The sequence below is a fragment of the Carassius gibelio genome, chromosome B6 (assembly GCF_023724105.1).
Source record: "Carassius gibelio isolate Cgi1373 ecotype wild population from Czech Republic chromosome B6, carGib1.2-hapl.c, whole genome shotgun sequence".
NCBI classification, from domain to species: domain Eukaryota; kingdom Metazoa; phylum Chordata; class Actinopteri; order Cypriniformes; family Cyprinidae; genus Carassius; species Carassius gibelio.
The window spans coordinates 13,291,757-13,306,640 of NC_068401.1; the positions used below are offsets into that span (position 1 = coordinate 13,291,757).

General features: G+C 36.4%; 3 protein-coding genes across 4 annotated transcripts; 2 read left to right on the forward strand and 1 right to left on the reverse strand.

Annotated features, from left to right (window-relative positions):
- Positions 1-66: 66 nt before the first annotated feature.
- Positions 67-3,197, forward strand: pars2 (prolyl-tRNA synthetase 2, mitochondrial). Of its 2 annotated transcripts, none has more exons than XM_052559466.1 (3): positions 67-224; positions 691-1,344; positions 2,159-3,197. In XM_052559466.1, exons 2-3 carry the CDS (start codon positions 787-789, stop codon positions 3,038-3,040), a joined length of 1,440 nt encoding a protein of 479 aa, XP_052415426.1. In that variant the 5' UTR covers positions 67-224; positions 691-786; the 3' UTR covers positions 3,041-3,197. The 2 variants fall into 2 exon arrangements, with proteins under 2 accessions (XP_052415426.1, XP_052415427.1); XM_052559467.1 differs by having other exon boundaries at positions 84-224; positions 761-1,344.
- Positions 3,198-3,709: 512 nt separating this feature from the next.
- On the forward strand, positions 3,710-7,935 carry ttc4 (tetratricopeptide repeat domain 4). Its single transcript, XM_052559468.1, has 10 exons — positions 3,710-4,029; positions 4,176-4,293; positions 4,411-4,572; positions 4,693-4,770; positions 4,878-5,002; positions 6,413-6,499; positions 6,602-6,849; positions 6,971-7,055; positions 7,188-7,270; positions 7,352-7,935. Exons 1-10 carry the CDS (start codon positions 3,907-3,909, stop codon positions 7,452-7,454), a joined length of 1,212 nt encoding a protein of 403 aa, XP_052415428.1. The 5' UTR covers positions 3,710-3,906; the 3' UTR covers positions 7,455-7,935.
- A 209-nt stretch (positions 7,936-8,144) lies between these two features.
- ttc22 (tetratricopeptide repeat domain 22) lies at positions 8,145-13,673 on the reverse strand. The gene is made up of 7 exons (XM_052559465.1): positions 13,023-13,673; positions 12,398-12,453; positions 12,138-12,253; positions 11,567-11,685; positions 11,099-11,260; positions 9,532-9,684; positions 8,145-9,283 (listed from the first exon to the last, which is right to left on the reverse strand). The coding sequence occupies exons 1-7, from the start codon at positions 13,581-13,583 to the stop codon at positions 8,756-8,758; spliced, it is 1,695 nt and encodes a 564-aa protein (XP_052415425.1). The 5' UTR covers positions 13,584-13,673; the 3' UTR covers positions 8,145-8,755.
- Positions 13,674-14,884: the final 1,211 nt, after the last annotated feature.

A 14,884-nucleotide genomic window follows, 5' to 3' on the forward strand; every position in this document is an offset into this window, starting at 1 on the left:
TCCTACTAGAACTTTACAGCGCGCTTTTCGACTTCCATGCAGCAGGCGGCGGTGTCCTGCACGTGCACGCGCTCCGCGGTTTACCAGAAGAAGAAGGTCATCGTTCTTTCATATGGAGAATTTTAGTTTAGTTTTTTAGTGATGTGTACAATCATCAGTTTCCAATTCATGAGCTCAGATTGATCTGACACGATTCTATAGATATTAGCAGGCCACAAATCACAGTAAGTTTGGCATTTTGTCGTTTGTTCTGTGATAAAAATGTGCATATCTGTTCGCTTAGCCAGACGCCGGATAGACAGCAGACAAACCTGAGCTAAAGTATCTCATTCTGAAGCTGGAGTTCTGAATACATTTGTTTGTAACCTTAGTTGTTTCGCCTAAAATATACAGCAGAGTGCACAATTTGACCTGTTAACATATTCTGTGACAATGATTAAAATATGACGAATATTTCTATAATATATAACTATAAGTCTCTCTCTGTCATATAAACGTTTGTAAATGTAAGCCATCTTTTAAAATATTACGTAAATGTTCGAGTATACCTTAGTATTCCACTTTTTTATTTACGAATCAGCAAATCATATAGTAGATTTTCATGACTATATCTCTGAAATGTTTATGCAGTGTAAAATCGTATATTGTAGAATTAATAGACATTTTATTTCTCCCTAAATTGTTCTGCAGGTGCATACTCTGTTTGGAATAATCGATTGTCCACTGTAAACCATACCTCTGTTTGTTTCTTCATTAAAAGTCTCACAGAATTTAAGCTGTCAAAAAATGGAAGTGTTTATTCATCACTGTTATCGCAAGCTCCCAGCCATCCTGTCCTGGACGCTCTTCAAAGCATTAAAAAGAAGCCACATCAAATGTGCCATCCACACTTCTCCCCTTGTCTCTGTCCCTTCCAAACCAACCATCCCAGCACCACTTGTGTCTCGCCTCTTCCAGCCATCCAACCTCCGGGAGGGTCAGGAGGGAGGAGACTTGACATGCCGCAGCCAGAGACTGATGCTGCAGACAGGGCTTATCCATCCCTCCAACCCTGGCTGCTTCTATTACTTACCGGTCGCTCTGAGGTCCATGGAGAAGCTGGTTCGGCTCATTGATGAAGAGATGCATGCGATCGGGGGGCAGAAAGTTGACATGCCGGCACTGTGCAGTGCAGAACTCTGGAGGAAGAGTGGCCGCTGGGAGCTTATGGGGAAAGAGATGTTCAGGTTACTGGATCGGCACAATGCTGAATATTGTCTCGGGCCGACTCATGAAGAAGCAGTTACAGAGCTTTTTGCTTCCAATACGATATCTTACAAGAAGCTGCCACTTCTGCTGTACCAGGTATCTTCGCTAATGCTTTTATTAAAAATAGGACTCAATGCTAAGGATTTTTTCAGATTTAGGTTGACATTTTTACTTGCCTAGCCAAAATTGGCACTGGCAATAACATTTTGTAAAAAAATGTTTAATTAAATTTAAATAAAATAAATGAATGGAAAAATTGTAAGGTCTATTGTTTTAGTTTTTTGACCCATCGTATTTTAATATAAGTTTATGACACCAACATTTTAGATATCATTCATTTACTGTTCTCAATTCTCAAACTACAAACCTGACTAATATTAAGTAAAAAAAAAAAAACCAAGTAAACAGTCAGTAATAAAGTAAAAAAACAAATAAACAAATTCTGAGCAATGGTACAAATAATTACTGTAGAACCAAAATACAAATGAAGAGAAAAAAAAATAATTTAAGTGCCTCAATTTGGTCAACCAACAGTAATCAGGTACAGAATTCCCAAGCAATTAAAAAAAATTGCATAGTTCTTGACTCAATAAATTAAATAGAGTAATCCTAGAGAAAGTTAATAAAGTATTTTTTAGCAGAGCAAGTGAGTGAGTTTTTGCCTTTTGCTGCTTGAAGACCTGCTATAATATACATCAATTTTCTTTTTCAGTTGTTTACATTAACTTAAGACATAACTGAATGTGTTTGTGTGAGGATACTTCCCAAAATGGGCATTTTGACAAAATTGTGTGTATTTTCTGTTCAAGTGCAACTCAGTTCGGTTTTGGCATGCTGTCTGGATGACTGGGTGTCTCTGTAAACTTTTGTGACAATGCATGTTAATAAATAACATGGTTATGTCTTTCAGGTAACACGCAAGTTCCGTGATGAACAGAAGCCAAAGTTTGGGCTCCTACGTGGTCGGGAATTCTACATGAAGGACATGTATTCATTTGACATTAATGAAGAGGCAGCTCTTCATACTTACCACTCTGTGTGTCAATCTTATGGACGGATATTTGACCGTCTGGGCTTGAAGTGGGTGCAGGTACAGGCTGCCACCGGCAACATAGGAGGCACACTGTCCCATGAGTTTCAGCTGCCAGCAGACATTGGCGAAGACCAGTTACTTGTTTGTGGGAACTGTGGCTTCTCTGCCAACATTGAAACCATGGAACCAGGGCAGACTGAGTGCACACAGTGCCAAACGGGCACACTGACTGAATCCAAAGGCATCGAAGTGGGGCACACTTTTTACCTCGGTACAAAATATTCACAGGCATTTAAGGCCTTGTTCGTCAATGCATCCAATGTGCCTGCAGTGGCTGAGATGGGGTGTTTTGGACTTGGCGTCACTCGAATACTTGCTGCTTCTATAGAGGTGATGTCATCCGAGGATGCTATTTGCTGGCCTGGGTTGATCGCTCCTTATCAAGTGTGTGTCCTGCCACCTAAAAAGGGCAGCAAAGCAAATGAAGCCACACAAGTGGCTGAGGAACTGGCTCAAAGCTTGGGAAACAGTCTACCAAACTTGAGAGGAGAGGTGGTACTGGATGACAGGGTTCAGATGACCATTGGTAAACGACTGAAGGATGCTAAAATTTTAGGGTATCCATATGTGGTGGTGGTAGGACAGAAAGCTCTAGAGGATCTGCCCAGCTTTGAGGTGATTTGTCAGCAGAGTGTAGAGACCATGTTCCTTAGTAAAGAGGGGCTAGTGGATCTTTTAAGTAAAGTTGAAACTATCTAATCTAATATTGATTAATAAAAAAAATTGCGTACATTTTACAGGCTGTGTTCAAGAGAGTTCAAGGATTGCTTGTGTCTGTAATAAAAGTATGTGATTTAAAAAAAAACTAATGTTATAAAAAGGAAATATTGATAATAAAATGGGTCTGTTTGTTATATTTATTTATTTATTTGTTTGTTCTTGTCATAATAGATCCACCAAGATTCACTAAGTATAATTTATAGTAATTTATAGCATTTGAAGAAGAAAATAAATAACTACTTTAATGGGAAGTAGTTAGTCTGCATGAAAAGTAGCTTATGCTAATAAGCATATTTAATACGTTATCACAGATGATGTAAAAAATAATAATAATTCTCAAATTAGTCATTTTGATAGGGCATTTTGCTAAAATTTCCATTACCACCTTTATTTTTGTGAGAGAAGGTTTTTTGTTGTTGTTGTTTTATTTGGGAGCTATGTCAAACAGGAATTCTGATGTACATTTGGTGCAGAGACCAATATTTCATGCATTTCTAAGATAAATAAACGATACAACCTTGATTTTAATTAGGTGGTCAACTAAATATTTGGTACAATATATGACACTTGACTTTATAAGATATCCTTTTTCTTGTTATCGTTGACAGAAAGCAGGTTTTTGTTTCACTCCAGACCAGATGGTGGCGGTAATGCGTCTCTGACGTGTATCAAGGAGCACCGGAACATTTTGCTTGCTGAGGCCATGTGGTTTTTGCTATAATTTGTTCACCGTTTTTTGTCGCATTTTGAAGTTTTATGTTTAGTTCCTGATAACGGATACTCTTTGAACACTGTGACGAATTAAGATACACCCAGTAAGTTGAATATAGCACCGAATTAATTTAATGAGTAAAACGATGGCTGCACTAGGGCAAGACGAGGACAGTGACGATACCATGGATGAATTTATGGAGAAGTTTAAAACACAGAAATACAAAAATGCGTTTAATGAAAGCAACTGGGAGGAGGTAAGACCTGTCACATTAGTAAACTACACTGGTTACAATACGTCACTACTGTTGAACTTGACGTTTCTGAAGTTTAGTGTACTATAACATTGCATTTGACTGTCACAGCTTGTAATTATATATAAACATTGTTTTAAATATTGCAGGAGTTTGATAAGGTGCCCATGTTTATGAAGAAAGTCCCAGAAAACATAGACCCAGAGAAACAGCCTGATCTCGCCTGCATTCAGTCTATTATCCATGATGATGACAGAACACCTGAAGGTGTGCGAAGATCTTTATTTCTTGCTTTCTGTACTGATTGTTTCTTCATATAAACAGTGTAACTCCTTTAAATGACAGTTGAATACATTGCAACTGAACCTTGTTCTTTTTCCTCAGAGAAAGCCAGAAGTCTTAAGGATGAGGGAAATGAGTACTTTAAGGAGAAGAATTATAAGAAAGCTATAGTGTCTTACACGGAAGGCTTGAAAAAGAACTGTATGGATATTGAACTCAATGTAGTTTTGTACACCAACCGTGCAGCTGCACATTTCCATTTAGGTATTTATGTCACTGTTTCCCAAAACACATACAGGTCTGTGTTATATATTTTGCTTTGCAAATGTGTCATCATAATTAAGTTTTTCCTTTTTTGTGTATGCAATTATCTTTTTCCTCCAGGAAATATGCGTTCAGCTTTGAATGATGCCACAGCTGCTAAGAAACTGAAGCCAGACCACATTAAAGCTATAATCAGAGGCGAGTTGTGTCTGTAGCTCTTAGTTGCTTCACGAAAGCAATTGTTTTGTTTACAGAAAAGAATTATGTACAAAGTACATATATGTATAATTTTTGTATGTACTTAGGTGCACAGTGCTCAATGGAGCTGCGTAATTATGCAGGAGCATCGCAGTGGTGTGATGAAGGTCTCAAACTTAATCCCACCGACAAGAAACTACAGGAGCTGAGAGCCACTGCAGAAAAACAGCAGGTAGAAAGTCCTGACAAGAAGGAAATTTGCAGGGAATCTGCCAAGTTGTAGATGAGTTTGTTTCCTCAGAATTTTAGCATTTCATCCACCAGTTGAGCTTCTGCAGTGAATGGATGCCGTCAGAGTCCAAACTGCTGATAAAAAAAAAAAACATCACAATAAGACGTGCATCACCACAGTGCATCAGTCTTGCAAAGTGTGTGTTTGTAAAAACAAAACAAAAAAAACAAATCCATAACTAAGGATTTTTAACTTGAAACCATAACTTCTGGCCAACCTATCAGTTCATAATCCATAATAACTTCCTCCAGTGAAAAAATGCATCCCCTGTTATCCTCTCTTACCAAAATCCACAGACGTATTTGTTAAGAATTGTTTTGTTTATTTCTCTCAAATTTTTTCCCTGAAGAATCAAATATTTATATATATACAAAAAGAAAAAAATATTAAATAATAAAAACGTCTCAAGGATAGATTTGTTTATTGCAAACACACAGCTTTTTACTTTACAAGACATTAATTGTGGACTGGAGTTGTGTGGATTACTTTTTAGTTAGTGTGATGCTTTTATCGCCTCTTTGAACTCTTTCTGACGACACCCATTGTCTGCTGAGGATCCATTGGTGGGTAAATGATATAGTTAAAAATTTCTCCAAATCTGTTCCAGTAAAGAAACAAAATCCTCAAGCCATGTAAGATTGCCTGAGGGTAAGTAAAATTTAGGTAAATTGTAATTTTTGGTGAACTATTCATTTAAAGCTTTTAAGGTTTAATGATTTACAGGATTAGTGATCATAATATAAACATATTCATATTAAATTACAGTTAAAGGGTTAGTTCATCCAAAAATGTAAATTGTCATGTATGACTCTCCCTCATGTCGTTCCAAACCCGTGAGACCTCCGTTCATCTTCAGAACACAGTTTTAGATTTAGTCAGTTTTAAGATGTAGTCACAGTTTTTAGATTTAGTCCGAGAGGTTTCTGTTATTTTGGGGCCAAAATTTATTTTCGATGCTTCAACAAATTCTAACTGACCCTCTGATGTCACATGGACTATTTTGATGATGTTTTTAATACCTTTCTGGACATCGACAGTATACCGTACACACACTTTCAATTGAGGGACAGAAAGCTCTCAGACTAAATCTAAAATATCTTAAACTGTGTTCTGAAGATGAACGGAGGTCTCACAGGTTTGGAACGACAAGAGGGTGAGTCATTAATGACATAATTTTCATTTTTGGATGAACTAACCCTTTAAGCTCTTAATTTTATTTAATTGTAATTGAACATTACCATCTTATTATTAGCATTTTCACTTATATTCTCACACTGGCCAACTGTGCACTTTTTTGTTTATATTCTTTACTGTGTTTGCTTCTGAGTTAGATATATATTTTTATTGTAGAGGGAAGCTGAAAGAGATGCCAGAAAGGCAAAAAGTAAAGCCAAGAAGGAGCAGAATGAAAAAGAAGCGTTGTTAGCTGCCATTAAGGTACTGCAGATATAGTTTTATTATAAAAGTTTTTTTTTTTTTTTTTACTGAGTTCTAACAGAGCAAAATCTTGAATTACTTTTTACATTTTTTTTTATTAAGGAGCGTGGCATTAAACTTCTGAAGACCAAGCCTGCTCGACACAGGGGTTCAGACAGTGAGGATGATGATGGTGGTGGAGGGGTGTCTAGAGCCCTGATGGATCTGGAGCTTGATGGAATCAGCTCTCAGAAGGCCACAGGAGCTCGTGTTAATATGGATGAGCAGGGAGTCCTTTACTGGCCAGTGCTGTTCCTCTACCCTGAGCACAGCCAGACGGACTTCATATCTGCTTTCTGCGAAAACTCCAGGTTTGTTACAAAGTCAAAATGTGTATCATTATGAGGAAGGGAGGCTTAAATATTGAATTACTGCTGGAATTTGATTTATTCTTATGGATTTGATTTGTATAACTCATTTTGGGTTGTTCAGCTTCATGGACCATTTGGCAGTTATGTTTGGTGAAGAGCTTCCCCCCTGGGATTCAGAAAGAAAATATCAGCCACAAAATCTACAGGTCATTATACAAAGAGACACCACTGGTGGACACCTTTTTGATTCATACCAATCTTCTGATGCTAGAATTTAAATTAGATGAGAGAAGATCCCAAAAGATTTTTTTAACCTGTTTTTTTTTTCTTTCTTTCAGCTGTTTTTTGAGGATCCTGAGCAAGGAAACCTTTATCAAGTTAATCTTGAAAATTCACTTCTTAACGTTCTACAGCACCAAAGGTATTTCAGAGGAATTTAAGTAGTTTCCCCACTGCTTGAATAGGTCTCTCATGTTGTTCCTCTTTATTTTGTTCTTTCCAGGTGCTTAGTGAAGGCAGGGACACCTAGTTTCATTGTGCTGGTATCAGGCTCTCCATTTTCTAAGCAGTTTTTATCAGGAAAAAAGGTCCAGAGATTGAAATGATGTTCTGTTTGGACCTTGAAAGACTTTGAACGCCTTGGCTATAAATAACCCTCCTGCTATTAAGGATATTTCTGCTTACCCCACCCCTTGAGAAATCTCTCGAGATTAAGGCAGAACTTTGAAGTGGATTTCTTTTGCAGCAACATCAATGATTCACCTTAAAAGCATGAACCATCCCAACCTCCACCCATTTTGGAGGGGAAAAATGTCTTTCATGTGCAATTTGAGATCTAAAACATTACAGGTGTAAAATACAGTTATCAGACTGATTGAACTCTGCATTTTTACCATTGCTCATATTGTTCCAAACCAGTATGACTTAATTTTTTTCAGCAGAACACACAAGAAAAGATTAACATTGGTGGCTTTTGACTTTCATTTGTATTTACAGAAAACAATAAGACATTTCTTAAAATAGCTTTTATGTTCCGCAAAAGAAAGTAATTCATAAAAATATGAGTGTGAATAAATGATGACAACTAATTTTTTGGGTGGAGTATTGCTTTAAAACTGTTTTTGGGTCAAATAAATTGGACTCAACAATGTTGGAGCATTTTAGACTACATTAACCAGTGCTGGACTGATTTAGTGTTTACTATTTAACCAGACCTTTATCTATGATTTACATAAAAAACGGATTCATGATGAAACTGAAATACTGTATGGTTCTAATAAGCCATGCTTTTACGATTTTTATAATGAAAACTTTTATTACAAGTGATATTAACACAGACTTTTTTTATATTCCTCTTTTGCTTTAATGACAGCAGCACTCCAGTGGCACGAACCACAAAATTGTGTAAAACTTGATCGGGTTGTCCAGCATGATTTGAGAATGTACCTAAGAGGTTCACATGGTCAGTTTTCGCAAACTTGCTTATTTTTTATCAGTAATCCAGAAATAGTATAGTATTTAATATTTTGATCAAGAGGTTTTCTTTTACTGTTTTTAAAGTCCCAGATTTTCAATGATGTCTGAGACTTGTGAATCTCATAGTACATCTCCAGGTTTAAACACTTCTTTCTTGTTCAGCTGGCTCTTCATGCTTTGTGGCATGTGCTGGAGGAAAGAATTGCCATAAAGACAACATTCCAAAACAACCTTTTGGACTTTAACACCATAGTAATAATTTTAGAACACATTTCCCTTGTACATCACTCAGGATTACCAATACCTCGAGTTTGAAATGGATAGCAACATTATTGTCAAAATCCTGTCTTAACATGCACAACTCCTAGACATCACATAATTGCCCATCAGAACATTATCTCGTGTCCCTTCCAAGTTTCCACAGACTCTTTCAAACAGACATGGACCTTCCCAGTGAGAACTTTTTCCCTTGTGGCTGTACACTCTTCAGCAACTTTCTAACCACTTCTAACCTCCCCTTCCTCACCAGATCTTTTGAGAGCTCCGTCACCTCATCTGTGTGTGCTCGGCACAATGCCTTCAACTCAGTCTGAACAACAGTTGCTCCATATCGCTCTTCTGCCTGCTTTAAACATTCCTCTAATTGGATTATAACAGGATCCGTGTCGTTCCCGCTCTGGGTGAAGCTCACTAGAATAGCCTGTAGCAGGCAGTGCAGGACTGTTGTGTCTTGGACACTTGGAGGTTCCAGTTCAAGCGCTTTCCTAAAACAGTCAATGGCATTCTGCTCCTCTCCTTTCAGCAGCAAGCAGCGACCCCGCAGGAGCTGTAAACTAGAGACTGTAGAGCCCAGAGGACACTGCAGAGCTTTAGATAGACTGACCAGGGCCTGGTTTATCGCCATCTCATCCACCAACAGGCTCTCCTGCAGAGCGTCAACACCCATGTAGTAGTAAACCTAAGAAAAGGGGCGAGAGATTGAGATATTAGGCCTTTAGTTAAGCTACCAGTCAAACATAATTTTTTTCTTTTACTGTTTTTGAAGTTTCTCATACAAGGTGGTAAAAACAGTACTATTGTAAAATGAATTCTAATATGCTGATTTGTTGCTCAAGAAGGTGATCGTGAAGTCAGTAGCCATAGGGAGCATAAGGGACTTATTCTAAATGTTTGACCATAGTCTATGTTTTACGTTCTCATAACTACCTGACCCAATTCCAAATGAGTCCTCAAACAGGGCCGCACAGCCAGAACACGTTCTAGATCAGCACGGGCCTCTTTCAGAATCTGACGGTCGGGGATGCCACCTTGGCCACACTTGGCTTTATCAAGATCCTTTGCATATGTGGTGACACTAAGCTGGAGAAAAAATTACAATAACATATTTTGAGGTGCATTAAAACGATAAAAATATAAAAATAGTGTGCATGAAATGAACATAACATAAACAACAGACCCAAAAAATTATTTTGATGCAATTAAAAAAAGTGCATATGTTTGTTTCAAATTAATTACAGTTCAAAATTAATTTTCTGATTATTGCATAATGTTCATGTGATGAACTACACCTGTAGTAAGACAGCCCTTAAAGGGATAGAAAATGCAACATGAAAATTCTGTCATTAATTACTCGCCCTCATGTTGTTTCAACTTTAATTTTGTTGGGCTACGGAAATACCTTCTGTGTGCAAAGAGCACAAAAATAACAGAATTTATTCAACAATTATTTGCCCTGATCTACTGTCTTCCGCCATTTTGGAGAGTTCCATGATGCATGTGCGCACTTTCCCCAGAACGTAATCAGTGTTTTTTACATTCAGGAGAAACGTGTGCATGCTGAATACAAAAAAAACACTGATTATGTTCTGGGGAATCACACACATTATTCAAGGTACTCTCCAAAATGGCAGAAGACGTTAACTCAGGGTTAAAAAATGTTGAATAAATTGTTGTTTTTGTTTTCTTTGTGCACAAAAAGTATTATTTTAGCTTCGCAAAACTGAAGTTGAGCCACTGATGTCACATGGACTGTTTTAGCAATGTCCTTGCAACATTTCTGTGACTGGGAACATTACCGTTGCATGGCTGCAGGGTCAGAAAGCTCTCAGATTTCATCAAAAATATCTTAATTTGTGTTCCGAAGATGAACAAAGGAGAGGGTTGAGTAGGCTAATTAATGACAGAATTTTCGTTTTTGGGTGAACTAACTAAAGTGAATTTGGTGATAAAAAAAGAATAAAGATATATTTTAATGCTTTTGTGTTCGCCCAGAATTATTTTGGACTCTCTCGCAAAAAGTATTTGTTTGCAAATGCACTAAAATTTTGTTTTCTTTCCATCTTATTTCCATCACAAACATTTTGCAAGTGGACATAAAGTTTCACAGGGAGTGTAATATATATAAAAAAAAATTTCTCTCTCTCACCATTTCCCTTTACTGAACTGATTTAATCTGCTAAAATTTTGGCCAATTAAAGGGAGTTCTAATATATATATATATATATATATATATATATATATATATATATATATATATATATATATATATAATTTTTTATTTTTATTTTTTTTTTTAAGTCACAAAATGGGTGTTTCTTTGTATTTGCGGAAGCATTTGTTTTTGTCATCCTAGTTTATCCTATGGTATTACTCAAGGAGAGGTAATAAAACATACGCATCTAATTTAACATATTCAATTTCTGTAAGTGCTTTCATATACAGTCACATGTAAAAAAAAAAACCGGAAATAAATATTAAAAAGTATTTTGTTTACCTTGGCACGAGTGCAGTAAGCCTGCCAGTTGAGTTCTGCATCAGTCAGGACACTCAGGGCCATGTTACAGATACCTGTGGCCATCTCTAGTTTGCCTGACAGGAAGAACACGTTTGCCAGTCTGTTGAGTACGAATGCATCATCCGTAGCGAGCTTAATGGCCTGTGGAAATCAGCAGTGAGAACAAATCTAATGATTTAGAGTCTTTTACCCTTCATTAATTTTCACATGGTCATAAGTATTGTTGGCTTTAATGCATCAGCATGTAAATTGATCAGCTTATGTTTAATCATATCAAATATAAGCCAGGACATCTTTCTAACACCTGTGTCAAGAAACAACACGTCACACCCGTGCATGTTGTGGCTACAGAGGAAATGTGTGCAAATAATCTCAAGAATGGAATCTCATCTATTAGTTTGACCACAATAAGAAGCTCTACATTTGAACTGGGCTGAAACACAGTACCGAACCATAACACGTCAAAGGGTCAGATCCGGAGAAACCACAGTCATGAACTGACATTGGCACAGTGGAGAACTCCTCCGTCCGCTCCAGCATGAGACCAATGTAACACCAGGCCAGGGCTAAAGTAATGAGAGTTACAAAGACATTGGAAAGGCTGGTCAACATAAGCCGGCTGTGTGTATTGCTTTATTAAAAATCTGGTAAAACTTTAGAATAAGGTTCCATTAGTTAATGTTAGTTAATGTATTAATTAACATGAACAAACAATGAATAATACATTTATTACTGTATTTATTCATCTTCGTTAATGTTAGTTAATGAAAATACAGTTATTCATTTTTAGTTCATGGTAATTCACAGTGCATTAACTAATGTTAACAAGCACAACTTTTGATTTAAATAATGCATTAGTAAATGTTGAAATTATCATGAACTAAGACTTATAAATGCTGTAGAAGGATTGTTCTTGCTTAGTTCATGTTAACGAAAGTAGTTAACTAACATTAACTAATGGAACCTTATTCTAAAGTGTTACCAAAAATCTTTATCATATCTTCTTTATGAAAATTACCTTTGAGATGTGTGTTGTCAGATTTTAGAGTCTCTGTAAGAAGCTTGAGGCCCTTGTTGAAATAATTCAGTCTTGTGAGGTCAATGTCTTTTGAATCCCTTACAATTCCATCTAACCTGTTAAAACAAACCAAGATCAATCAGTTATTTTCTTGGTTTATGATAAATAATAGCTCCATTAAATACTTAGATAGGTAGTCAGACGTTTGATTTTGTGTTAAAAATTAAGCTGAACAGTGTGAAAAATACTTGTGTAAATACCTTATGTAAATTGTTGCCATTTTGAAATACCAACTTCTTTTTTCCTCTATTGGTATCTGTAAGAAATAAATCAACTTTACACAACAATGTACTGTCTTAATACAAAGGAATTTTCCTTTCCTTATTATAAGTGTTTTCCTCATATCTAAAATGTTGCATTGTATTGTGTTTTTGAGGGTTAAAGGAAATGCGTGAACTAAAGTTTAAACTTAAACTATTTGTAACTCATTCAGAAACACACAAAAATGCAATTCATACAAACAATGAAGACAATGACTTTAATAAAAATCATTCCAAAATGTTTGGGGTGTCAAAAGCTGATATCACAATGTAGAAAGGGCGTAAAAAAGTTGTAAAAAATATTTAATCTTTCACCAATATTTTATTTGCAAAAAAATATTGTAATAAAAGTTACTGGTTATTAATATTTGAAAAACTTTTGGACCCCAGTGGACCCTCATGACTAGATATCAAAGTCAATAAGCCTCAAAATTTCAGAAAATGTGTCATTTTTATAACAAGCCTTTCTAATTATAAAATGTCACATGGTATAACTGCCCCAAAACATAATGATATATACTGTATGAATTATCTCCCTGTATATAAGAATTTGTTAAGTCCTCACCAGTTCCTCTCCGTTATCGAGTGCACGGTTGTATAACATCAGTGCGGATATCAGTCTCTCCCTTAAATCTTCATCCCTCTCCAGCTCCACATCATGAGGATGTGCGTATGCCTGTTCAGCCAAGCACCGTGCTACCCTGAGCCTGCAGTCAGTCTGGTTCTCCCCCATCTCTGGGCCCATAAGGGCAGCCACACGCTCCACACACTCCCCCTCCTCCTGCTCACGACCCAGGCGTTCATATACGTAACCCAGGTTGGCCCAGGCATTGAGGTTTTCTGGATCCTCTTGGCAGATGCTGTGGAAGGCCTCTTCTGCCGTCTCCAGTTCATCTACATGAAAGGCCAGCAGGCCCAGCATATTGCGCACAGCATACTGCAGTCGTCCCGTCTCAGCTTCAAGCTCAGCTCTGAGGCTCTCGCGCTTCAGCTGGGTGTCCCGGTGCCGAAGGGTGACTGGTCCGTTGGGTTCACCGTTCAGATTGAGCTCCAGATGAAAGTGGCCAGGGATGTAAGCCATTCCCTCAATCAGAGACTCAATGTCTTCTTCTGTGCTGTCCTCCATTGTCTCCTACACACTTACTGATAATGCCTGACTAAGAAAGAACAACTTATATGTGGGACAGGAAATACAGGTTTGAAGAGGAGGAGAAATGAGACATGAGTAAGGGAAGATGTTAAACATGTGCTTTCTTGCTTCATGTAACAGGTTTCTCCACCCCAACAGTGTGGTTTTTACATTAACTATGTTAATTTCAAAGGACATCATGGGTGTTTGCGTCAGGAACTGTGTAAAGAATGAGTCTTGCTTACTGAATTTAAGTGACACACCTTGGTGTTATGTTGGGTTTGCCATTAGCCATGAATCAGCCAAACAGAACACCACTTTAAATACTGCCAGTTATGATAGAAATGCAGTCCTCTGCATGTAAAATAACTAGTAAAATGCATTGTGTAGTGCTATTTCTATATCAAAGCTTTTTGTTTTGTGTGGGTCAAAAAAAGTTCTTTGGAGTGAGATAAATGTCACCCAGACGTGAAGAAGTTCTTTGTGTTCTGATGAGCATTTTGATAAAGGTTTTCTTTATCATTATTCTCTCTTAGTGCTGAGTAATCTGAACTGGTTTGAGTGCTCTTGAATATGGATGATTATTATCAGATAACAATTACTTCAACTCTTCCTGACCTTAAGAGGGTTGTTTACCCAAACATGGATATATATATATATATATATATATATATATATATATATATATATATATATATATATATATATATATATATATATATATATATATATATATATATATATATATTTTTTTTTTTTTTTTTTTTTTTTACATGACTCCAAATCATCAGAATAAGTTTAGGATTTTGTTTGTTTGTTTAAAAAGTTATATGAAATTCATCTAGATTTTTTAAAGCTGGTTTAATGTAATTCAAGTTGAAATGACTTGTACAACCAACTTAGCTTTTATATATATATATATATATATATATATATATATATATTAGTTTTATATGCTTTTGATTAAAAAAAAATATTATGTCACATGCAGTGAGTAAATGGTGACAGAAGATTATTTTTTTCTTTTACAGAAGATTATGATGACAGAAGATTAGTCATTTAAAATTTGTGCTTAAAAAAATCTACATATAAATTCTAAAAATATTCAGATATGGTATAGCTTATATGAAATAATCACCTTGATCTTTTCAGCCAACACAATTCTACATACATTTTTTACTGAGTCAATTCATAATTTCCATTTGAGGTGTAATTTCCATTATGACCACTAGAATGAATCCTTTCTCTAAATATGGCGAACATTCAAAACAACCACAGTGAAATAATGCACATAGGAA